Source organism: Oncorhynchus nerka, linkage group LG18 (genome assembly GCF_034236695.1).
Source record: "Oncorhynchus nerka isolate Pitt River linkage group LG18, Oner_Uvic_2.0, whole genome shotgun sequence".
Taxonomy (NCBI): domain Eukaryota; kingdom Metazoa; phylum Chordata; class Actinopteri; order Salmoniformes; family Salmonidae; genus Oncorhynchus; species Oncorhynchus nerka.
The window spans coordinates 59,245,323-59,270,029 of NC_088413.1; the positions used below are offsets into that span (position 1 = coordinate 59,245,323).

Consider the following 24,707-nt stretch of genomic DNA (forward strand, 5'->3'; position numbering starts at 1 on the left):
GCGGCGGATAGTTTCAGAAATAGAGGGTCCAATATGTCAAGCCCAGCTGATGGTCCAGGTTTTGCAGCTCTTTCAGAACATCTGCTCTCTGGATTTGGGTAAAGGAGAACCTGGAGAGGCTTGGGCGAGTAGATGCGGGGGGGGGGGGGGGGCTGTTGGCCGAGGTTGGAGTAGCCAGGAGGAAGGCATGGCCAGCCGTTGAGAAATGCTTGTTGAAGTTTTCGATAATCATGGACTTATCGGTGGTGACCGTGTTACCTAGCCTCAATGTAGTGGGCAGCTGGGAGGAGGTGCTCTTGTTCTCCATGGACTTTACAGTGTCCCAGAACTTTTTGGAGTTAGCGCTACAGGATGCAAATTTCTGCCTGAAGAAGCTGGCCTTGGCTTTCCTGACTGACTGCGTGTATTGGTTCCTGACTGACTGAACTTCACCTAACTTTCTGGTTTTCCCCTTGTGTGAATTGTGATCGAAACAACGCAATACTAGCCACTTTCAATGCAATATACCGAAACAAAACAAACTATGCAAGAGATTTCTTGTAGGCAGAGCGCATTGGAGTAGGATTCTAATTGCTTTGACAGGGACGACTCAGGCCCATACGCTACACAGATTGGTGCACCATAAACAGTCAGAGCTGCAGTATCCCTATATGCAAATAGACCCTTTCCATATATATATCTGTACCATTCACTTTGAACACTACACATTGGCTGCTACTGTAGGCTGAATGATAGTACAGCTATTTCCATGTTAAAATGTTATGGGATGCATTTTCTCCAATGTTTTTTTTTATGGTAGGCCACATTGGTAGGCCTACATTATGATCACATAGCCACAGTAGCCTACTTGGCCACTGTTAGAACTGTAACTTAAAGCAGTTACAGCCTCGATGTTCCCAGTAAAGGCGCACCAGAAGTGTCTGAAAAGATTATAGGGAACATTGCCTACATCTCCTTTAAATGTTGATATTTGGTTGCGTTGTTAACCAAACACAATTCAATATTACTGTTGTAATACAGTAAATAGGTTCAAATTAAGGCGATCTTACAAACTAATATAAAACAAACCTTAAAATGTGTAACACATCCATGGTGACATTTTGAGGTTACTGTAACTAGAAATGTAATCATATAAAGTGTGCATTTTCAAGATAACATGCATAGGTCGTTGCAGGTCTGTGGAGATTTTCACAATTGCTGTAATCACATGCACCATGTACTTCTAATGTAATCTCAACTACCATCCAGGTCATTTGATTCTGCTAATAGATGAAGCACAGCGATTACACATGAATACGGCATTGTATTTCCATTTGTGCGTCCCTGTGCATTGAAATGGTTGAAAGACATTTGGGTGAAAACAAAAAACGGACATTGTTTTTACATTGTATTTTGATTGTGCTTTTAGATGGTTGAAAGCTTAGTGATAAAGCATTGGAAATGCAACTTTTTATCTTTTGGCTTTTTTGAGTGAGTTGTAATTGATCAATGTCTCAACCAAATATGACCCATATCCACGTTGAAATGACATAGTGTGGCCAGTGGGAAGCTTACAGTAAAGAATGACACAGTTCCCTGTTCAAGCTCATTCTCACAATATACTGTACCCATAAATCGTCTCTACTTTGATTGCCAAAAAAGGTGTTCACAGTACAATGACTGTGTAGTACAATGTTATCACTGTTGAAGCCACAATCTGTAAATTCAATAACAATTGGCCCATTTGCCAGGTTACTGTTGTTCCTCCAAATGAGTCTGATGAGCTACATATTCAATCTTCAGCAGTCAAGTGAAGTTCTCTCGCTTCTATTTTCTCATAATGAGAAAACATGTACAAACTTGGATTTCCACTTGATTTTTGATGACCATAATTTACTTTCCTATTTGCCAACTAGCCTTCAAATTGTTCCTAATTGCGAGCGATGGAGGTAAATGGAGACATTAACGCTGGAATCCTTACTGGTGAAACAGCTACATCCATTTGGGATATTACAACAACAAAGAAGTTACTCAGACACAGTTTTTTCCCCTCGGACATCATTGCACATACGATTAAAGAGCACGTTATGTACTGAACCCCGTTATGTACTGCACCACGTTATGTACTGCACCCTGTTATGTACTGCACCCCGTTATGTACTGTACCCCGTTATGTACTGCACCCCGTTATGTACTGTACCCCGTTATGTACTGCACCCCGTTATGTACTGCACCCCGTTATGTACTGCACCACGTTATGTACTGCACCCCGTTATGTACTGCATCCCGTTATGTACTGCACCCCGTTATGTACTTCTGCCGTCAAACAAGCTTGTTTAGACAGTCGATACAAAGCCAAATAGCTTTTTCCAACATCCATATCGGTCTACACTGAGTGTACAAAACATTAGGAACACGTTTCTAACATTGAGTTTCACCCCCTTTTGCAATCAGAACAGCCTCAATTTGTTGGCGCATGGACTCTCCAAGGTGCTGAAAGCGTTCCACAGGGATGCTGGTTGTGTTGACTCCAGTGCTTCCCTTGGTTATGTCAAGTTGGCTGGATGTCCTTTGGGTGGTGGACCATTCTTGATACACACAGGAAACGGTTGAGCGTGAAAAACCAAGCAGCGTTGCAGTTGAAACATTCTAACCTAACCTGCCCAGGGACTGCGGTTGAAAATGAGCCGGCTGGCTAAAGCCGGCACTTTTACTGAAACGTTGATTCATGTGCACTGTCCCTGTAAAAATAAAATCAAACTCAAACTCAAACCAGTGCCTGGCACCTACTACCATACCCCGTTCAAAGGCATTTTATTATTTTTTCTTGCCCCTTCACCCTCTGAATGGCACACATACACAATCCATGTCTCAATTGTCTCAAGGCTTAAAAATCCTTCTTTAACCTGTCTCCTCCCCTTCATCTACACTGATTGAAGTTGATTTAACAAGTGCCATCAATAAGGGATCATAGCTTTCACCTGGATTCACCTGGTCAGTCTATGACATGGATAGAGCAGGTATTCCTAATGTTTTGTACCCTCAGTGTATTTTCTGCATTAATCTGCCTGTCACTAGCCAAAGCCATGCCATTAGTTGTGGGTTCTGAGTACAGTATTTTCAAACAAATCTAGTTGAAAAGTGAGCATTGCCAGGGTAAGACAGTTGTGTCGAACAGAGTCTCTCAAAGTTCTGAGAGAGCTGTATGAAACCTGTTTGTATGAAAGCCCTGTGCATCTTTCCAGGCCACCTGGAAGTCCAACGAAACAAGATTCTGTTATTGAAACACATTAGTCTCTAACTGACTGATTTATGATATATTTAGTGTGGATTAGCAGTGATCAGACAGCATTCTGGAAGATGCTACAGTATGTCCTGTATTGTCCTGAACTATGGATCCTCTTTGCATGTTTACCAGGTTGACAATGTGCAGTAGGCCCGTGATGATCAAATCAAATTTTATTTAGCAGATGTTAATGCGAGTGTAGCGAAATGTTTGTGCTTCTAGTTCCGACAATGCAGTAATAACCAACGAGTAATCTAACCTAACAATTCCAAAACTACTACCTTATACACACAAGTGTAAAGGGGTAAATAATATGTACATAAAGATATATGAATGAGTGATGGTACAGAACGGCATAGGCAAGATGCAGTAGATGGTATCGAGTACAGTATATACATATGAGATGAGCAATGTAGGGTATGTAAACAAAGTGGCATAGTTTAAAGTGGCTAGTGATATATTTTTACATCAATTTCCATTACTAACGTGCCTGGAGTTGAGTCAGCGTGTTGGCAGCAGCCACTCAATGTTAGTGGTGGCTGTTTAACAGTCTGATGGCCTTGAGATAGAAGCTGTTTTTCAGTCTCTCGGCCCCTGCTTTGATGCACCTGTACTGACCTTGCCTTCTGGATGATAGCGGGGTGAACAGGCAGTGGCTCGGGTGGTTGTTGTCCTTGATGATCTTTATGGCCTTCCTGTGACATCGGGTGGTGTGGGTGTCCTGGAGGGCAGGTAGGTTGCTCCCGGTAATGCGTTGTGCAGACCTCACTACCCTCTGGAGAGCTTTACGGTTGTGGGCGGAGCATTTGCCGTACCAGGCGGTGATACAACCCGACAGGATGCTCACGGTTGTGCATCTGTAGAAGTTTGTGAGTGTTTTTGGTGACAAGCCAAATTTCTTCAGCCTCCTGAGGTTGAAGAGGCGCTGCTGCGCCTTCTTCACAACGCTGTCTGTGTGGGTGGACCAATTCAGTTTGTCCGTGATGTGTACGCCGAGGAACTTAACTTACTACCCTCTCCACTACTGTCCCGTCAATGTGGATAGGGGGGGTGCTCCCTCTGCTGTTTCCTGAAGTCCACAATCATCTCCTTTGTTTTGTTGACGTTGAGTGTGAGGCTATTTTCCTGACACCACACTCCGATGGCCCTCACCTCCTCCCTGTAGGCCGTCTCGTCATTGTTGGTAATCAAGCCTACCACAGTAGTCTCGCCTGCAAATTTGATGATTGCGTTGGAGGCGTGCATAGCCACGCAGTCGTGGGTGAACAGGGAGTACAGGAGAGGGCTCAGAACGCACCCTTGTGGGGCCCCAGTGTTGAGGATCAGCGGGGTGGAGATGTTGTTACCTACCCTCACCACCTGGGGGTGTCCAGTACAGTACCCAGTTGCACAGGGCGGGGTCGAGACCCAGGGTCTCGAGCTTGATGACGAGTTTGGAAGGTACTATGGTGTTAAATGCTGAGCTGTAGTCGATGAACAGCATTCTCACATAGGTATTCCTCTTGTCCAGATGGGTTAGGGCAGTGTGCCGTGTGGTTGCGATTGTGTCGTCTATGGACCTATTTGGGCGGTAAGCAAATTGGAGTGGGTCTAGGGTGTCAGGTAGGATGGAGGTGATATGGTTCTTGACTAGTCTCTCAAAGCACTTCATGATGATGGAAGTGAGTGCTACAGTCGTTTAGCTCAGTTACCTTAGCTTTCTTGGGAACAGGGACAATGGTGGCCCTCTTGAAGCATGTGGGAATAGCAGACTGGGATAAGGATTGATTGAATATGTCCGTAAATACACCAGCCAGCTGGTCTGCTCATGCTCTGAGGACGCGGCTGGGGATGCCGTCTGGGCCTGCAACCTTGCGAGGGTTAACACGTTTAAATGTTTTACTCGCGTCGGCTGCAGTGAAGGAGAGTCCGCAGGTTTTGGTTGCGTGCCGTGTCAGTGGGCACTGTATTGTCCTCAAAGCAGGCAAAAAAGTTATTTATTTAGTCTGTCTGGGAGCAAGACATCCTGGTCCGCGACGGGGCTGGTTTTCTTTTTGTAATCCGTGATTGACTGTAGAACCTGCCACATACCTCTTGTGTCTGAGCTGTTGAATTAAGACTCTACTTTGTCTCTATACTGACGCTTAGCTTGTTTGATTGCCTTGCGGAGGGAATAGCTACACTGTTTGTATTCGGTCATGCTTCCGGTCACCTTGACCTGGTTAAAGCAGTGGTTTTTTTATTGATCAAGGGGTTAGTTTGAGAATAGGGCTGGCCGATATTGCCAAAATATCATATCGCAATATTTTTCTCATTTTTGGCAGTATGTGACGGTATTTGATGTTTCTGAATGGGTGGAGCAGGGTAGTGGTGGGGTGGGTCTACGTGGTGAGGGGTAGAGCAGGGTAGTGGTGGGGTGGGGTGGGGTGGTTCTACGTGGTGAGGGGTAGAGCAGGGTAGTGGTGGGGTGGGTCTAAGTGGTGGGGGTAGAGCAGGGTAGGTGTGGGGGTAGAGCATGGTAGTGGTGGGGTGGGTCTAAGTGGTGGGGGGTAGAGCAGGGTAGTGGTGGGGTGGGTCTAAGTGCTGGGGGAAGAGCAGGGTAGTGGTGGGGTGGGTCTAAGTGGTGGGGGGTAGAGCAGAGTAGTGGTGGGGTGGGTCTAGGGGGTGGGGGGTGGAGCAGGGTAGTGGTGGGGTGGGTCTAGGGGTGGGGGGTGGAGCAGGGTAGTTGTGGGGTGGGTCTAGGGGGTGGGGGCTGGAGCATGGTGGTAGTGTATCTGGGACCATCAGATGAATGTAGGCGCTGCCTGGGGCCTAGCTTAGAGTGCTGCTGTTTCTGACGTGCACCACTAGCAGAAGTGATCTGTTTTGAGAGCCCCCCTAGTATCTGGCTGTTCCTGGTAGCACAACAAAGCCTCCTCGCAGAATATCACAACGAAAACATCGGTTTCTATACCCCCCACTTCAAAGAATGCCTGCCATTTTACTTGGCAGGGTTATTGTAATTTAAAGCTATTAACAACTCGATTTACGGGAATCTTCTTCAGTTCCTGGTTCTGTCCTCTGTTTTGATTGGGCTGTAAACAATCAACACAGGGCGATATCGCCCCCTAATTGGCCCCTGATCCCTCTCTTATTATTGTCAAATGCCACGGTAGGAGCAGCCAATCACATTGCCTGCCACTTTTTGCAAGACGTGTTATGCCTATGTCGTAATGCTGAAATAGGTTTGAAGATCATAACAACCCCTTTCCATAATAATTATAGGCCTACAGTCTAATGCTTAGGAGGGGCTACGATATGTGTTTTTCTACCAAGCAGGACTAGACTGTTACAGTGATTAGTGATTTCCCAAACGTGATAACTTCTAATTTTCTCCCACATATGTAGAATGACCAACGAAAGCAGTCACTGCCAAACCGAGCTTCTCGCTCAGAATGATTCCAAAAAGTCTGTTGTAATCATCCCAGGGCTTTCTTCAGGTGTTTGAACACAGATTGTCTTGTGTGTTTAAGGTCCTCTGAGATCCGCCAGAGTTTTGATTTCTTTACAATGATAATGCTGTAAAGTAGAAGCAGGCCTTGCTGGTACTGGGTTAAGACAGTAAAGACCCAGGCCTTGTCTCCATCCGGATCTCACCTCTACCTGTAGTGTACTCTAACTCTGAGGGGTGAAAGCATAGGATAAAATAGGGGTAAAGCCAGAATTAGAAGATATTTTAATTTGTGAAACGCCTTCCATGCAAACTCAAAACCCAACAATGCAATAATCAATAACAATGTAATACTAGAAAAAACACAAGAAATAAGAATAAATATGAAGAACACAATAAAGTAAGCAGGGCCAGTTCATATACCATATTTACAATGTGCAGGGATACTAGAGTGATGGAGGTAGATATGTACAGGGGTAAGGTGACGGATACTAGAGGGATGGAGGTAGATATGTATAGGGGTAAGGTGACAGGGATACTAGAGTGATGGAGGTAGATATGTATAGGGGTAAGGTGACAGGGATACTACAGTGATGGAGGTAGATATGTATAGGGGTAAGGTGACAGGGATACTAGAGTGATGGAGGTAGATATGTATAGGGGTAAGGTGACAGGGATACTAGAGTGATGGAGGTAGATATGTATAGGGGTAAGGTGACAGGGATACTAGAGTGATGGAGGTAGATATGTATAGGGGTAAGGTGACAGGGATACTAGAGTGATGGAGGTAGATATGTATAGGGGTAAGGTGACGGATACTAGAGGGATGGAGGTAGATATGTATAGGGGTAAGGTGACAGGGATACTAGAGTGATGGAGGTAGATATGTATAGAGTGATGGAGGTAGACAGGGGAATGGATGGAGGTAGATATGTATAGGGGTAAGGTGACAGGGATACTAGAGTGATGGAGGTAGATATGTATAGGGGTAAGGTGACAGGGATACTAGAGTGATGGAGGTAGATATGTATAGGGTAAGGTGACAGGGATACTAGAGTGATGGAGGTAGATATGTATAGGGGTAAGGTGACAGGGACAGGGATGGACTAGAGTAGGGGATGGAGAGTGATGGGTAGATATGTATAGGGTAAGGTGACAGGGATACTAGAGTATGGAGTGATGGAGGTAGATATGTGGAGGTAGATAGGGTATAGGGGGTGACAGGGATACTAGAGTGATGGAGGTAGATATGTATAGGGGTAAGGTGACAGGGATACTAGAGTGATGGAGGTAGATATGTATAGGGGTAAGGTGACAGGGATACTAGAGTGATGGAGGTAGATATGTATAAGGTGACAGGGATACTAGAGTGATGGAGGTAGATATGTATAGGGGTAAGGTGACAGGGATACTAGAGTGATGGAGGTAGATATGTATAGGGGTAAGCTGACAGGGATACTAGAGTGATGGAGGTAGATATGTATAGGGGTAAGGTGACAGGGATACTAGAGTGATGGAGGTAGATATGTATAGGGGTAAGGTGACAGGGATACTAGAGTGATGGAGGTAGATATGTATAGGGGTAAGGTGACGGATACTAGAGGGATGGAGGTAGATATGTACAGGGGTAAGGTGACAGGGATACTAGAGTGATGGAGGTAGATATGTATAGGGGTAAGGTGACAGGGATACTAGAGTGATGGAGGTAGATATGTATATAGGGGTAAGGTGACAGGGATACTAGAGGGATGGAGGTAGATATGTACAGGGGTAAGGTGACAGGGATACTAGAGGGATGGAGGTAGATATGTACAAGGGTAAGGTGACTAGGCAACAGGATATAAGATAAACAGAGTAGTAGCAGCTTGTATGTGAGTGGGTGTGCGTGTGTGTAGAGTCTGCATAAATGTACGTGCATATTACTTGTGAATGAGCAGATGATGGAATGAGTGTGTGAGTGTGCAGGGCCCAGTGAGTGTGCATAGAGACAGTGCAACACTAAAAGGTCAATAAGGATATAAGGTTCATTTGTTTTGACAGCAACATATGTTTCTAACAACTTTATATCATCCATCACACGCATGCACACACACGGCCCCTTAGTATGGCTCTCAGACGTTTGTCATTTCATTTGCTGAGTGGTAAACGTAATTATTATTTGGTCTCACATGAATTCCATCATGAAGTACTCAAAAGCCTAAGGTCTATTGAGGTGGGGAACAGTTCAGTTGGTAATTAGTTGTTAGTTGTTCAGCTGTGTTTTAGCTATGTAGTCCTATTCACAGCTCTCACAGCATTTACACAGAAAGCCCAATTCTGATCTTTTCTTCACTAATTGCTCTTTTGAACAATCAGATCCGCTCTGAAAAAGATCTGATGTGATTGGTCAAAAGAATAATTAGTGGGGGAAAAAAGATCAGAATTGGGCTGCCTGTCTATACGCAGCCTAAAGACGTTTTTGTTTGATTTTGGACACAACATTTCGGAGCCGAAGTCTACGCTCCTTCGTCCGTGATTGGTCAACAGTAGGGATTCTTCAATAAAGTCTACGCTCCTTCGTCGGTGATTGGTCAACAGTAGGGATTCTTCAATAAAGTCTATGCTCCTTCGTCTGTGATTGGTCAACAGTAGGGATTCTTCAATAAAGTCTACGCTCCTTCGTCTGTGATTGGTCAACAGTAGGGATTCTTCAATAAAGTCTATGCTCCTTCGTCGGTGATTGGTCAACAGTAGGGATACTTCAATAAAGTCTATGCTCCTTCGTCTGTGATTGGTCAACAGTAGGGATTCTTCAATAAAGTCTATGCTCCTTCGTCTGTGATTGGTCAACAGTAGGGATTCTTCAATAAAGTCTATGCTCCTTCGTCTGTGATTGGTCAACAGTAGGGATTCTTCAATAAAGTCTATGCTCCTTCGTCTGTGATTGGTCAACAGTAGGGATTCTTCAATAAAGTCTATGCTCCTTCGTCTGTGATTGGTCAACAGTAGAGATTCTTCAATAAAGTCTATGCTCCTTCGTCTGTGATTAGTCAACAGTAGGGATTCTTCAATAAAGTCTATGCTCCTTCGTCGGTGATTAGTCAACAGTAGGGATTCTTCAATAAAGTCTATGCTCCTTCGTCTGTGATTGGTCAACAGTAGGGATTCTTCAATAAAGTCTACGCTCCTTCGTCGGTGATTAGTCAACAGTAGGGATTCTTCAATAAAGTATTTGTTGTCATTCAACGAGAGATGACTCGCTTTCATACACATTTTTACATTGGGAAATACTGCACCAAACATCTTAGATGGAAAATTGTACGTCTAAGAACTCCTCGACAAACACGTACAAATTTATGACGTATTTCTTGAGTTGTCTTAGATTAATTTAGACTATTTTGAGGAAGTGTATACTGGCTACGGCGTCTCAAAATGGACAAACTTTTTCGGCTGCTTTTTTTCTTGTTTTTCAAGCGAATGTCTTTTAAGACCACTCGTTCGGTTCGGCTAGTCGACTTCAGCTAGGTGCCATGCGAACTGAAGCATGCTGGCGCCTTAAGAGATCCCAGCCTGGTTTATTACTACCAGCCTGGTCCGTGGAGTTCAGGAACACATATCTGTGTGTGAGTGGCGACATGAGACTCAAGCCTGTATTTCTATTTTGGACTATGGAATGCAAGAGCAAATTCAATACATTTGTTTCAACTAATTCAATCATTCCTCATTGCTGTCTTTTGTTCTTCATCATCATGATGATAATGTGTCCCTCCCTGTCATGGCAGATACTGATTTAATTAAAATGGCATGGTATATCATTTTCTACTGAGTGTGGACACATTTTTTGTTTGTGTGAATTCACTGGTTTTACACACCAGCCAAGCTTCTTGGAGAGCGCGATGTTTCCCTTTTGATATCATTTTGTACGGAATATTGTTTGTACGGCTCACCTCATGCTGTGAGGAAATAGTTTGCCATTGGGAGCAAAAACGTCTGGCTTGGCCCAGGAAGTGAAGTGAGGCAGGATGCGTGCAGGCCAGGTGTCACACTCAGGAACAGAAGAAAAAAAACATCATGACCTGGGCTTGACTGGCAACCGTACCGCCATGCACCTCTCCCCTGTTCCAACACCCGGCTGATTGATGACTGATACAAGCACATCAGGTTTCCCCAATGTCATTTCCTACGGAGAGGGTCTCTAGTAGGGGAGTCAGGAAGGACTGGGTCAACAGCTGTCAGCTAGGTGCATGTTGTCTTTCTGAAGGATGGTTTATATGAGGACCGTTTGTCTCCATTTCTCCTTTTCACTGAGGGTCATGTTACGCTGGCAACAGGAATGTGGTTTGGACTCTCTGAATAGCAACATGCTGAGTCTTGAGCTGCTCAGTACAGCTGAGGCGGTGGGTTTGTAGTTTAAGACAGAGGACCCGGCAGCCAATTTAGTTAGATGGTGTGGAGCAGCAACATCCTAAAAGGACCGACCCAACACCTGACATAAACCATTCACATTTGAAACAGGTATATTGTTAATGAACAGTTATTATACACTTTTACAGCAATAATAGGGCTATTGCACACTTTACATTACAATGGCCGTTAACTTGGCATGATAAGTATAAGCATTTGCGTTTCTGATAAGCAATGAAAACACCCCCGAAACGGGAGAAACCAATTACCAGGAGGCCTGTAAATACAATGCTAAACATTTCTAAATAGATTATAAAGGTAACCTGACTGCCATTTGTTCAGTCAACAAAAAGTACAATGTGTGATGGGACTAGTGATGGCATAGGCCTAGCTAATTTAACAAGCAATGTTTGTACCAAACAAACAATTGTTTGGTGAGAAATCGAGGGAAGTTCCCAACGTCATGTGACGCATATTCAGTGTGTGTGTGTTTTTTTGTGTTTGTGTGTGCCTGACTGAAAACACATATGTAATGAATGTTATTGTGATTTAAAAAAAAGTTATATATTTTTTACCCCCTTTTTCGTGGTATCTTGTTAGTAGCTACTATCTTGTCTCAACACTACAACTCCCGTACGGGCTCAGGAGAGACAAAGGCCGAAAGTCATGCGTCCTCCGAAACACAACCCAACCACACTACTTCTTAACACAACGCGCATCCAACCCGGAAGCCAGCCGCACCAATGTGTTCGCGGAAACACCGTGCACCTAGCGACCTGGTCAGCACGCACTGCACCCGGCCCGCCACAGGAGTCACTAGTGCGCGATGAGACAAGGATATCCCTACCGGCCAAACCCTCCCTAACCCAGACGATGCTAGGCCAATTGTGCTTCGCCCCATGGACCTCCCGGTCGCGGCCGGCTGCGACAGAGCCTGGGCTTGAACCCAGAGTCTCTGGTGTTACAGCTAGCACTGCGATGCAGTGCCTTAGACCACTGCGCCACCCGGGAGGCGAATGTTATTGTTATTCTAAATCAGTGGTTTCATTTCATCCTTAAATAACTTGAAGCGTTGCAGGTGTACAACTGTGAGGAGCTGATTCTCTGACTAAGGGCTTGGGTCTGTCTCCTCTCTGTCTTGTGTTGTAGTCTGCAATGTGGTCGGTGGGAGACCAGACCAGTGGGATGCAGATGTTTTAAGGGGTGAAGTAATTCCCGTCCGTGGTGTAATGCTGCCCACAGAGCCCAGGTAGAGGAGGTCTGACAGGGAAAACACGTGCCTGGTCCACTGCTCTCACATGAGCTCAGCTTCTCCCCCGCACACTGCTGCTGTTTGTAATTACACCAAATCAAATGCTCACAGCACAGGCAGCCAGAAGTGTGACCGCTTTGTTCTTCCACCAGATTTGTAATACTTCCTCCAACACTGTTTAACACTCGGGCTGATGCCCACCAGGCACACACACACACACACACACACACACACACACACGTGCAGATGGATCCAAAGGGAAATCATGAGTGTTATTCACCCAATTCCCGGATGCTTTATTTTCTCTTAATCAGTGGTGACTGGTTGTATATTACAAAATGCCTTTTATACTAAACATAATCTTCTATTAATTAGCCATGCACATGCTGCTCTGACCAACAACAGATGAGAGACAGTGGATTACTGTAGGACCTAAGTACGGTATAATATTCTTGATTCAATTAAAGCAAAATATGTAAAAACATATGGAATCAATTAAGTAATGCTATGACCTAAGACAAATATAATTCTATGACCTAAGACAAATATAATGCTATGACCTAAGACTGATATAATGCTATGACCTAAGACAGACATAATGCTATGACCTAAGACAAATATAATGCTATGACCTAAGACAGATATAATGCTATGACCTAAGACAGACATAATGCTATGACCTAAGACAGATATAATGCTATGACCTAAGACGGGTATAATGCTATGACAAATAATGATGGCGCCGGAGTGGCTGGCTGCTGTCTTATCGGCTCAAAACCAACCATGCCATTTTTTTTTTTTTTTGCGTTGTTCGTAACTTGTTTTGTACATAATAATGTTGCTGCTACCATCTCTTATTGCTGAAAAGAGGTTCTGGACATCAGAACTCCGATTACTCACCTCAGATTAGACGAAGAGTTTTTCTTCAATGAGTCGGACGGGAGGGATATACTGCAGACACCCGACCAGATCCCCATCAGACTGAGATTTCAGGGTGCCTTGTCAAGACCAGGCGACGAGTGGCTAATCTGCCTCTGCCTTCCATCCTGCTAGCTAATGTTCAATCGCTGGAAAATAAATGGGACGAACGGGACATTAAAAACTGTAATATCTTATGTTTCACCGAGTTGTGGCTGAACGACGACATTAAGAACATACAGCTGGCGGGTTATACACTCTATTTACATTTACATTTAAGTCATTTAGCAGACGCTCTTATCCAGAGCGACTTACAAATTGGTGCGTTCACCTTAAGACATCCAGTGGAACAGCCACTTTACAATAGTGCATCTAAATCTTTTAAGGGGGGGGTGAGAAGGATTACTTTATCCTATCCTAGGTATTCCTGAAAGAGGTGGGGTTTCAGGTGTCTCCGGAAGGTGGTGATTGACTCCGCTGTCCTGGCATCGTGAGGGAGTTTGTTCCACCATTGGGGGGCCAGAGCAGCGAACAGTTTTGACTGGGCTGCGCGGGAACTGTACTTCCTCAGTGGTAGGGAGGCGAGCAGGCCAGAGGTGGATGAACGCAGTGCCCTTGTTTGGGTGTAGGGCCTGATCAGAGCCTGGAGGTACTGAGGTGCCGTTCCCCTCACAGCTCCGTAGGCAAGCACCATGGTCTCTATCGGCAGGATAGAACAGCAGCCTCTGGTAAGACACGTGGTGGGGCCTATGCATATATGTAAACAACAGCTGGTGCACGATATCTAAGAAAGTCACAAGGTTTTGCTCGCCTATCTACCAAGAGAGTTTTCATCTTTATTTTTTGTAGCTGTCTACATACCACCACAGACCGATGCTGGCACTAAAACCGCACTCAATGAGCTGTATACCGCCATAAGCAAACAGGAAAGAGCTCATCCAGAGGCGGCGCTCCTAGTGGCTGGAAACTTTAATGCGGGGACACTTAAATCACTTTTACCTAATTTCTATCAGCATGTTAAATGTGCAACCAGAGGGGGAAAAAATCTAGACCACCGTTACTCCACACACAGAGACACATTACAAAGCTCTCCCTTGCCCTCCATTTGGCAAATCTGACCATAATTCTATCCTCCTGATTCCTGCTTACAAGCAAAAATTAAAGCAGGAAGCACCAGTGACTCAGTCTATAAAAAGTGGTCAGATGAAGCAGATGCTAAACTACAGGACTGTTTTGCTAGCACAGACTGGAATATGTTTCGGGATTCTTCTGATGGCAAAGAAGAGTACACCACATCAGTCACTGGCTTTATCAGTAAGTGCATCGATGACATCGTCCCCACAGTGACTGCACGTACATACCCCAACCAGAAGCCATGGATTACATGCAGCATTCGCACTGAGCTAAAGGGTAGAGCTACCGCTTTCAAGGAGCGGGACTCTAACCCGAAAGCTTATAAGAAGTCCTGCTATGCCCTCTGACAAACCATCAAACAGGAAAAGCTTCGATACAGGACTAAGATCGAATCGTAGTACACCGGCTCCGACGCTCGTCGGATGTGGCAGGGCTTGCAAAATATTACAAGCACAGCCAAGAGCTGCCCAGTGACATGAGCTTACCAAACAAGCTAAACTCCTTCTATGCTCGCTTCGCGGCAAGTAACACTGAAACATGCATGAGAACATCAGCTGTTCCAGACAACTATGTGAGTACACTCTCCGCAGCCGATGTGAGTAAGACCTTTAAACAGGTCAACATTCACAAGGCCGCAGGGCCATACGGATTACCAGGATGTGTACTGCGAGCATGCGCTGACCAACTGGCATGTGTCTTCACTGACATTTTCAACCTCTCCCTGTCTGAGTCTGTAATACCAAAAAGTTTCAAGCAGACCACCATAGTCCCTGTGCCCAAGAAGACTAAGGTAACCTGCTTAAATGACTACCAACCCGTAGCACTCACGTCTGTAGCACGCCATGAAATGCTTTGAAAGGCTGGTCATGGCTCACATCAACACCATTATTCCAGAAACCCTAGACCCACTCCAATTTGCATACCGCAACAACAGATCCACAGATTATGCAATCTCTATTGCACACCACACTGTGCCTTTCACACCAGGACAAAGGAACACATATGTGAGAATGCTATTCATTGACTACAGCTCAGCGTACAACACCGTAGTGCCCTCAATGCTCATCACTAAGCTAAGGACCATGGGACTGAACACCTCCCTCTGCACTTGGATGCTGGACTTCCTGATGGGCCGCCCCCAAGTGGTAAGGGTAGGTAACAACACATCTGATCCTCAACACGTGGGCCTCTCAGGGGTGCGTGCTCAGTCCCCTCCTGTACTCCCTGTTCACCCATGACTGCATGGCCAGGCACGACTCCAACACCATCATTAAGTTTGCTGATGACACAACAGTGGTAGGCCTGATCACCGACAACGATGAGACAGCCTGTAGGAAGGTCAGAGACCTGACCGTGTGGTGCAAGGACAACAACCTCTCCCTCAACGTGATCAAGACAAAGGAGATGATTGTGGACTACAGGACAAGGAGGACTGAGCCCCATTCTCATCGACGAGGCTGTAGTGGAGCAGGTTGAGAACTTCAAGTTCCTTGGCGTCCACATCACCAGCAAACTAACATGGTCCAAGCACACCAAGACAATCGTGAAGAGGGCATGACAAAACCTACTCCCCCTCAGGAGACTGAAAAGATTTGGCATGAATCCTCAGATCCTCAAAAGGTTTTACAGCTGCACCATCGAGAGCATCCTGACGGGTTGCATCACTGCCTGGTATGGCAACTGCTCGGCCTCCGACCTCAAGGCACTACAGAGGGTAGTGCGAACGGCCCAGTACATCACTGGGGCCAAGCTTCCTGCCATCCAGGACCTCTATACCATGCGGTGTCGGAGGATGGCCCTAAAAATTGTCCGACTCCAAGCCATAAGACTCCTGAACATCTAATCAAATGGCTACTCAGACTTTTTTCATTACCCCCCCTCCCCCTCTTTTACACCGCTGCTACTCTCTGTCGTTATCACTTTAATAACTCTACCTACATGTACATATTACCTCAACTAACCGGTGCCCCCACACATTGACTCTGTACCGGTACCCCCCTGTATATAGTCTCACTATTGTTATTTTACTGCTGCTCTTAATTTTTTTGTTATTCTTGTCTCTTACTTTTTGGGGGGTATTTTCTTAAAACTGCATTGTTGGTTACAGACTTGTACGTAAGCATTCCACTGTAAGGTCTAATACCTGTTGTTTTCGGCGCATGTGACAAATAACATTTGATTTGACCTAAGACAGATATAATGCTATGACCTAAGACAGACATAACGCTATGACCTAAGACAGACATAACGCTATGACCTAAGACAGACATAAATCAAATCAAACTTTATTTGCCACATGCACCGAATACAACAAGTGTAGACTTTACCAGTGCAGTTCAAGAAGAAGAAAATATTTACCAAGTAGGCTAAAATATAAAGTAATAATAAAAAGTAACACAATAAGAATAACAATAACGAGGCTATATACAACGAGGCTATATACAGGAGGCACCGGTACTGAGTCAGTGTGCAGGGGTACAAGCTAGTTGAGGTAATCTGTACATGTAGGTGGGGGCGATAACAGACATAATGCTATGACCTAAGACAGACATAATGCTATGACCGAAGACAGACATAATGCTATGACCGAAGAGAGACATAATGCTATGACCGAAGACAGACATAACGCTATGACCTAAGACAGACATAATGCTATGTTTTGTGTGTCAAACTCTCACAAATACAGTAGGACGTAATGTTTAACATGTTGACCATGTGTAAGTGGCGGTGTTCTGTATGTTGTTTGTGTTTGTTTAGTGACTGCTGTTGAGAGAGAGTTTTAAAGGATCTGGTGTCATCTGTCTTGTTACCAGGACCCAGGTGAGGCGAGGACCAGCCGACACTTCGTCTCCCCAACAGACTGGGACGTCTCGCACAGTCAAACGATACCCATCATCCACTGGCCCCATCACCTCCAACGCCCTGCCCAATGGCAACGGACATGACAATGGGAAGGGGAATGGTCGTAACGGCCACAGACCCACCACCAATGTCCACACCGACAGACAAGTCAACGATGCAGTGGCGCCAGCAGGTAATGACCAGAAAAGAAAAAAAGAGTTTCATCCAAGTCGATACCACTGTTCTTTATTACCCTGCTTTCTAACAAAGTTAAAACAAATATACCCTACGGTATGCAGGACACATACACACACACACATTTTTGTCCCGCACCATTGGTTAGAGCCTGTAAGTAAGCATTTCACTGTAAGGTCTGTACATGTAGGTGGGGGCGATGACAGACATAGTGCTATGACTGTAAGGTAACCTGTTGTATTCGGCGCACGTGACAAATAAACTTTGATTTGATTTGACACATACACACAGTGAATTTCTGTCTTCGCTGAATGGAACATTAGATTTGGGGGGGGAGTGGTGTTGGCTCCGTCCCAGGCTCCCCTCCCTCCCTGTGGTTTTCATCACATGAGCGACAGATGTTTGATATCTGCTCTCTGCTCTGGAGTGTCTGCAGTGTTCAATCACTGGACAGCCGTGCTCCCTCCCTTAGGACCCAGAGAGGGAGGTGGGAAGAAGAGGGAGGCACCACGGTCCTCATTGTCACCTCAGCCCCATGACAGGCTGCACCCTGACATAACCCTCCCCCACCACCAGAAACTTCCAGAAACCCCTCCAACCCTCTCAGAACAGAACAGAGCCCTCTGTAAAGCTGTCTGCTGTCTGAGTTTCTCTTGTTTTTCCCTCCTACTAGGGCAACGGTGTTGAACAGCTTCCCACCATTACAGGTTTACTCACACATCTAGAACACCTTTTCCCAATAATAAAGGCTTGGAGGACAGGCATCCTCTCAGCTGTACCATTCCATTGCCAAGGCACTGACACAAACACACTCACGCATAAACAAACACACACACGCCCAAACACACACACACTCATATTAACCTCCCCTTCTGTTGGGCTAGCCAGGCAGGAGGGCCAGAGATTGTGTCTGTCTGTCTGTCTGTCTGTCTGTCTGTGGCTTGTTAAGAATGCAGCTCTTCTCCAGCGCAGCGCTGCTCCTGCTCACCCAGGTCTCTGTGTGTCGCTGTGCTCCAGGGGCCAACCTTACCTCCAACCTGGACCGCATCAAAATCGTCTTCACCCCCATGGTGTGTCGGAGGGTGTGCAGTGGCGGCCGCTGCTACAACAACTGTGAGAAGGGTGACACCACCACCGTCTACAGTGAGAACCAGCACCAGCCACCCAAGACCCAGGGCTTCAGACTCTGTGAGTCCCCCCCCCACTGTCTGAATGTAGTCCAGGGGAAAGAGGGGATCCTGATAGGTAAACCCATTCCCACTGCGGCACTGTCAACACTGAATAGCAGGCAGTCAGGGAAAGAGACGGGACAAAGTGGGGGAGATTATGCATGGTCGGGAACAGTGTGAAAGAGAGAGAGATGGGCAGAGGGGAGAGAGCGAGGGAGAGGGGAGAGCAGATTAAGAGCAGGTCTCCCTGCCCATTGTGTTGCAGGGCTCAGTGGAGGGGGTTAAGCTGACCACACACGTGGAAGCGGCGCTCTCACGCTCCCAACACTTAGCACAGTCTTTTTGTGGTTTACGTCTCGCTCTCAGCGCCACTGTTAACCATTTAACGTGCTCACTGGGAGCAATGGAGGGAAAGAAACAGAGAGAAAGAGCGAGGGAGAGAGAAAGAGAGGGAGTAACCGCGTGAACAGGATTGTATAGGGATTACATTAAAGCTGCCATTTATCCACAGGCTTTGCTACAAACTCACACAGGAGAGTAGTCTCCCTCCCTGTCTCTCCATGGTGGGGGAGAACAATAACCAATGCTGGGGTTCCGGCCCTGTTTCCATAGTGTTCCCCTCAGCCCATACCACACAACTAAGGCTCACAGTAATCACTCAAACTGATTAGAAGTGAAGAGCGCCCATATCAAATACACACACGCCGCCGCTGCCCCACACTTAACACACTAAGCTCCTCATGGGAGGAACTGGCTGAGTTCTGAATAGATAAACAGATTGTTTTGCAGATTTATGCTCCCATTAATAGGTTTTGGGAAAATGTTAACTTACTACAAACACTTCAATGGCTTGGCAGAGAAATTTCACAATGCATTCCTTGGAACTTCTGGGTGATCCTGAGAAGTAGTTTGTTTTTATGTTTGATTTTATTTTAAAGAAATCTCTGACCATTAAAACATCTGTAAAAAGACTCTGTTAAAGGAAATTTCTCGACATCCAAGCTGGCATTTTGTTGTTGCTGAAGTGCGTGTTCCTCAAGGAATGTCAAGTGGGCAGCGAACAGTTATGTCATGTTGTTATGTTCCCAATGTGGGGCAGTAAAAACTAGGTGGATAACATCATTACACTGTTGGGCTCCCTGGATTCACAACATTGAACAGTTATTCTAAACCCTGACATTACTGGGACAAGAGACTTAGAGAAGCCATTTAACAATGCATTTCAAAGACATCCGTGGTGGTGTGGCACGGGCCTGAATTGTATCTTCCTATCTGTCTGGTAGGTAGAGGTTGGGTAAGAGAAAAAGTCAGGTTGTTGTCTAGGAATAATTCCTGCCCCATGCTGAGGTTAACTAGGGCTAGGCGGAAGTTGAAGCTGGGGACGGGACTGCATCTGCGGCAAGACTGAGACTGTGTCTGCGGCGAGACTGAGACTGTGTCTGCGGCGAAACTGAGACTGTGTCTGCGGCGAAACTGAGACTGTGTCTGCGGCGAGGCTGAGACTGTGTCTGCGGCGAGGCTGAGACTGTGTCTGCGGCGAGACTGAGACATTCCTATATGCATACCTAAATAATGTAGATACATGACGTGAAGCCACATAGAATTTTGCGCTTTGTGTGCAACAAAGCATTCCTTAACTAGCCCACAATATCTGCTGTGTGGATGGAGCAGTCAACAAGTCGAGAAGTCATTTGAAAGCGTAATGGCAAGATAATGGAATTCATTGCCCTTGATAATCAACCGTTCTCTGTCGTGGGTGATGTTGGCTTTCGCCGACTGGTCGAGCACCGGTACACACTACCAAGTGTGCTATTTTTCAGATGTTGCCCTACCGGAGTTACACAGTAATAGTGTCACTGCTATTAGCTTCACGACATACATACTATGGAATGTCGTTTGGGTCTTTGCAAGTCAAAAAAGATACAGTAGCTCTGTCAAAGCTGTACAAAAAAGCATGCAAACACCGGCCACAAACGATGAGTTTACAATACCGTGTTGGTAATAAAGCATAATTTGTTCGACCGCAACTTCTGGGGTCGTGAGCTTTAGCTTGGTACCTAGCTAGTACCAATACAAACCAGCCTGAAAACAATGACCAGTAGCAACTGCAGTCATTTTCATTATTCTTAGCAATGATTTAGGAATCCTTGTGAGTAAGTATTAGCTAGGTTGCCACTTGTTGTTCGCCTATTGAAATTGAACATTAGTTCATGAAAATAAATAGCTAGCCAGCTTCTTAACCCTGTTGCCCAAAGTGAACATTATAAGCAGCCAACTTGCTTCATCTGGCTAGTGAGGCTCGACCGGACCAGGTTATGTGTTGTGAAGCTAGCCACAATAAGGATTAGGCACAATAGTGGAATTTGCGGTTTGCCTTCAAAATAAAAGTGTCATTGACAGTGATGCAAATGAATACAAATAGTAGAATTATTCCATAGATTTATTTTGAAGGCTAACCGCAAATTCCACTATTGTGGCTAATTCTTATTGTGGCTAGCTTCACATAGATGCGTCCGACCACAATTAATCAAATAAGAACTGTCTTAAAAATGTGGGTTATTTTAGATGATGACACCTAGCTATATAGTTAGCTAGCTAATAGCTACTGAAACAGATGTAGTTTTGCTATGTTGTTTTGGGAAGAACATTGTTTGCATCCATGAGCTAGCTACCTTTCTTTTATGACCATCACTGTAGGTGCACGAGACAACTTTACCAGCATCATAGCATACGTATCGATGACTCGTTGTGACATGTGAAATACGAGTGATAATGTAATCAATGTGTAATAAATACGTAACAAATTCATGAACGTGTTAAATTATGTGAGCTGCAGTCATATTCAGGTCATGACTGGTCAATAGGGTTATTTGACACGTCAAATCGTGTTATTTGTTAAATAGTATATTTCTTGACACGCAAAGACCCAAACGGTGTTCCATTGAAATCCTGGTTGAGAATGAAATGACGGAACAAAAGAACAACGAAACAGCACAGCAAGTAAGTGACAGACATAGGTTTTGATTGTTTTACTGGTAATGGGGAAATACGTAAATGCCAACAAAATAACCTTTTGGTCAGTGTGGTGTGTGTGTAACCTTTGATTTAACTAGGCAAGTCAATTAAGAACAAATTCTTATTTACAATGACGGCCTACCCCGGCCAAACCCGGATGATGCTGGGCCAATTGTGCGCCGCCCTATGGGACTCCCAATCACGGCTGGATGTGAAACAGCTGGATTCAAACCAGGGACTGTAGTGACTCTTCTTGCACTGAGATGCAGTGCCTTAGACCTCTGCGTCCATGTGTGTGTGTTAACTATTTAACTGTACTAGATTACTTAAAAGGCCGCAAAAATGTTAAATATCGGTATCGTTATTTTTGGCAAGGAATATATTGGATATTGGTATTGGCCAAAAATGTCATATCAGTGCATCACTAGTCAGGATAAGTCTAGATATGTAGCATAAAAAAATTGAGGTAATTTTTGGTACTTTTGGACCAAAAAGGGCATCAACCTTTTTTATTTTGTTCACTTAGAATATCGCCTTTTATTTGGGCAAGGCTGTTAGCGATTTTTCATTTTCCAGGCTCAAGTATGAATGAGTTGAGGTTAAGGTTTGAGCTCCTTTGTATATCCTGGTATGGAGCAGGTATGTAGGACACTGGGACCTTTGCCAAGAGATGAAAATGCTCACACTGTCAAGCACCAGCTGCTTCTCCTTGTAGAGGAAGATTGCAGGGTTGCAGGGTGTAAAGCAAAGTAAATCAAATCAAATTATTCAAAGAAAGACAGTGTTATGTAGGGATTCAATAGTCTTATTATGAGGCCACAAGGCAAGACCCAAATGCAGACACAGGAGTCAGATGGTTGAGCTCCGATATTTATTACAACAAAAGGGGTGGGCAAAAGGCAGGTCGGGGACAGAGTTCATAAACCAGGTCAGAGTCCAGGCGATAGGCAGGCTCGAGGTTAGGACAGGCAGGGTGGTCAGGCAGGCGGATTCGGCGTCAGGACAGGCAAGGGTCAAAACCAGGAGGGCTAGGAAAAAACAGAGACAGGGAAAAACAGGAGCTAGGAGAAACACTGGTTGACTTGGCAAAACAAGACGAACTGGCACATAGAGACAGGAAACACAGGGATAAATACACCAGGGACTAATGGGGAAAACAGGTGACACCTGGAGGTGGGTGGAGACAATCACAAAGACAGGTGAAACAGAACAGGGCGTGACACTTATCTGCTCAAGAACCAATTGCCTTACTCCTTTGAAATAGGTGAGAGTTTCATTGTCAACAGAGAAAGTATCAAATATAGGAGTGTGTACATTCCTTATTTTCTTGAAACCTGGGTGTTTAAATGAGGCACATACACACATCATGGGACAGCTGAGAAAGGCTTGGCTTAATAGGGAGGGGTGATATTATTAGTGTGTGTTGCCCTCAGGGTGAAGTTGGAACTTCATAAACCCATGTCAAATGAGGTGTCTGCTCGTGAATGTGGTTATGTGAACATTCCATTCCAGAGAACAAGAAGTCTCCGTACACACTTTCTTTCAGAACTATCCCTCCTGCTTCTCATTGTGTGTATGGGTATAAGCATAAATCAACTAATTAAAGCTGGCGGTTTCTTACACCAACTAACCTTTCTCTTTGGTAATGACCTTGGTCTCTCTTGCTCTCTCTCCCGCAGTCTTCTGTCAGATCCCCTGTCTGAGTGGTGGGCGCTGCATTGGCAGGGACCAGTGCTGGTGCCCATCAAACTCGACAGGGAAGTTCTGCCACCTCCCGGCCCCCCCTTCTGCCAGACCAACCCTCAGCCGGAAGGACGGCAGCCTGGCCGGACTTAACTCCTCCTCCCACTCCATGTACACCCTGCCGCTGTCCAATCAACAAGGTAATCACCTAGCCATCTGTCTGGCTGGCTCGACGGAACACAAGGACACAGTCTCTGGCCAGGTCTCCAGGTCCTTCCCAGCCAGGTCTCCTGTAGACACACTGTTTCCTCCAGTTCTGCTCATTTTACTGCTGTCCTTTATAAATTGAATTAATCATGCCCTCTCAACTGTTCTGATTCTGTTTGAACTAACTCAGGTTTATTTGTTGATGTGCAACAGCCCATTAGTAACTGTGCCGTAATCTACCTTTGCGAAGCAGCAGTGACTGGATTCTCAGTAGAATATGTAATGGGGTGTTTTGAGGATAGTGCTCCATCTATCAACAGAAGACCCTATAGTGAATGAGAAACAGATCATGCCCTAACCAGTGCCATGAAGAGCAGGAAAATGAGCAGCCAGCGGGGTGCTGTGGGATTATTTAAAATGTCCTTGAAGAGGTAGGCTTTTAGATGTTTTCGGAAGATGGGCAGAGACTATGCTGTCCTAGGTTCAGGGGGAAGCTGGTTCCACCATTGGGGTGCCAGGACAGGGAAGCACTTGGACTGGGCTGAGCGGGAGTTGCCCTCCTATAGGGGTGGGAGGGCCAAGAGACCAGAGGTGGCAGAACGGTGTACTCGGGTTTGAGCAGAGGCTGAAGGTAGGTAGGGGCAGTTCCTGTTGCTGCTCCATAGGCAAGTAACATGGTCTTGTGGTGGATGCAAGCTTCGACTGGAAGCCAGTGGAGTGTGCAGAGGAGCGGGGTGACATGGGAGAATTATGGAATGTTGAACACCAGGCAGCCTGCAGCTTTCTTGATAAGAAGCAGGCGTTTGATGGCACAAGTGGGGAGCCCAGCCATAAGCGAGTTGCAGTAGTCCAGACGAGAGATGGCAAATGCCTGGATTAGGTCCTGCTCTGTTTCCTGTGTGGAGTAGGGTCGAATGTTGTAGAGCATGAATCAGACCATCTGGTAGGAGCGGACTGCCAGGTAGGATGCAATCCAAGAGTGTGCAGAACCTGAGACCCCCAGCTCTGAGAGGGTAGAGAGGATAATCTGATGGTTCACGGTATCGAAGGCAGCAGATAGATCTAGGAGGATGAGAACATAGAAGAGAGAGTCAGCTTTGACTGGTTAGGGTCAAGAAGATAGTTTTGAGAGAGATTGCGAGAGAGTTGGTCAGAGACAGCACGCTCAAGTGTTTTGGAGAGAAAAGAAAGAAGGGATACCGGTCTGTAGTTTCTGACTTCAGAGGGGTCGAGTGT

At 45.6% G+C, this 24,707-nt stretch overlaps 1 protein-coding gene across 2 annotated transcripts in view; it reads left to right on the plus strand.

Moving 5' to 3' along the window:
• The window catches only part of LOC115146789 (latent-transforming growth factor beta-binding protein 2-like), a 156,998-nt gene that overhangs the window by 65,641 nt on the left and 66,650 nt on the right, over positions 1-24,707 (plus strand). For both annotated transcript variants that reach the window (XM_065004237.1, XM_065004238.1), the window contains exons 4-6: positions 17,175-17,395; positions 18,415-18,585; positions 23,261-23,464. In XM_065004237.1, coding sequence (XP_064860309.1) covers positions 17,175-17,395; positions 18,415-18,585; positions 23,261-23,464 — 596 coding nt within the window. The remainder of the gene's footprint in view (positions 1-17,174; positions 17,396-18,414; positions 18,586-23,260; positions 23,465-24,707) is intronic.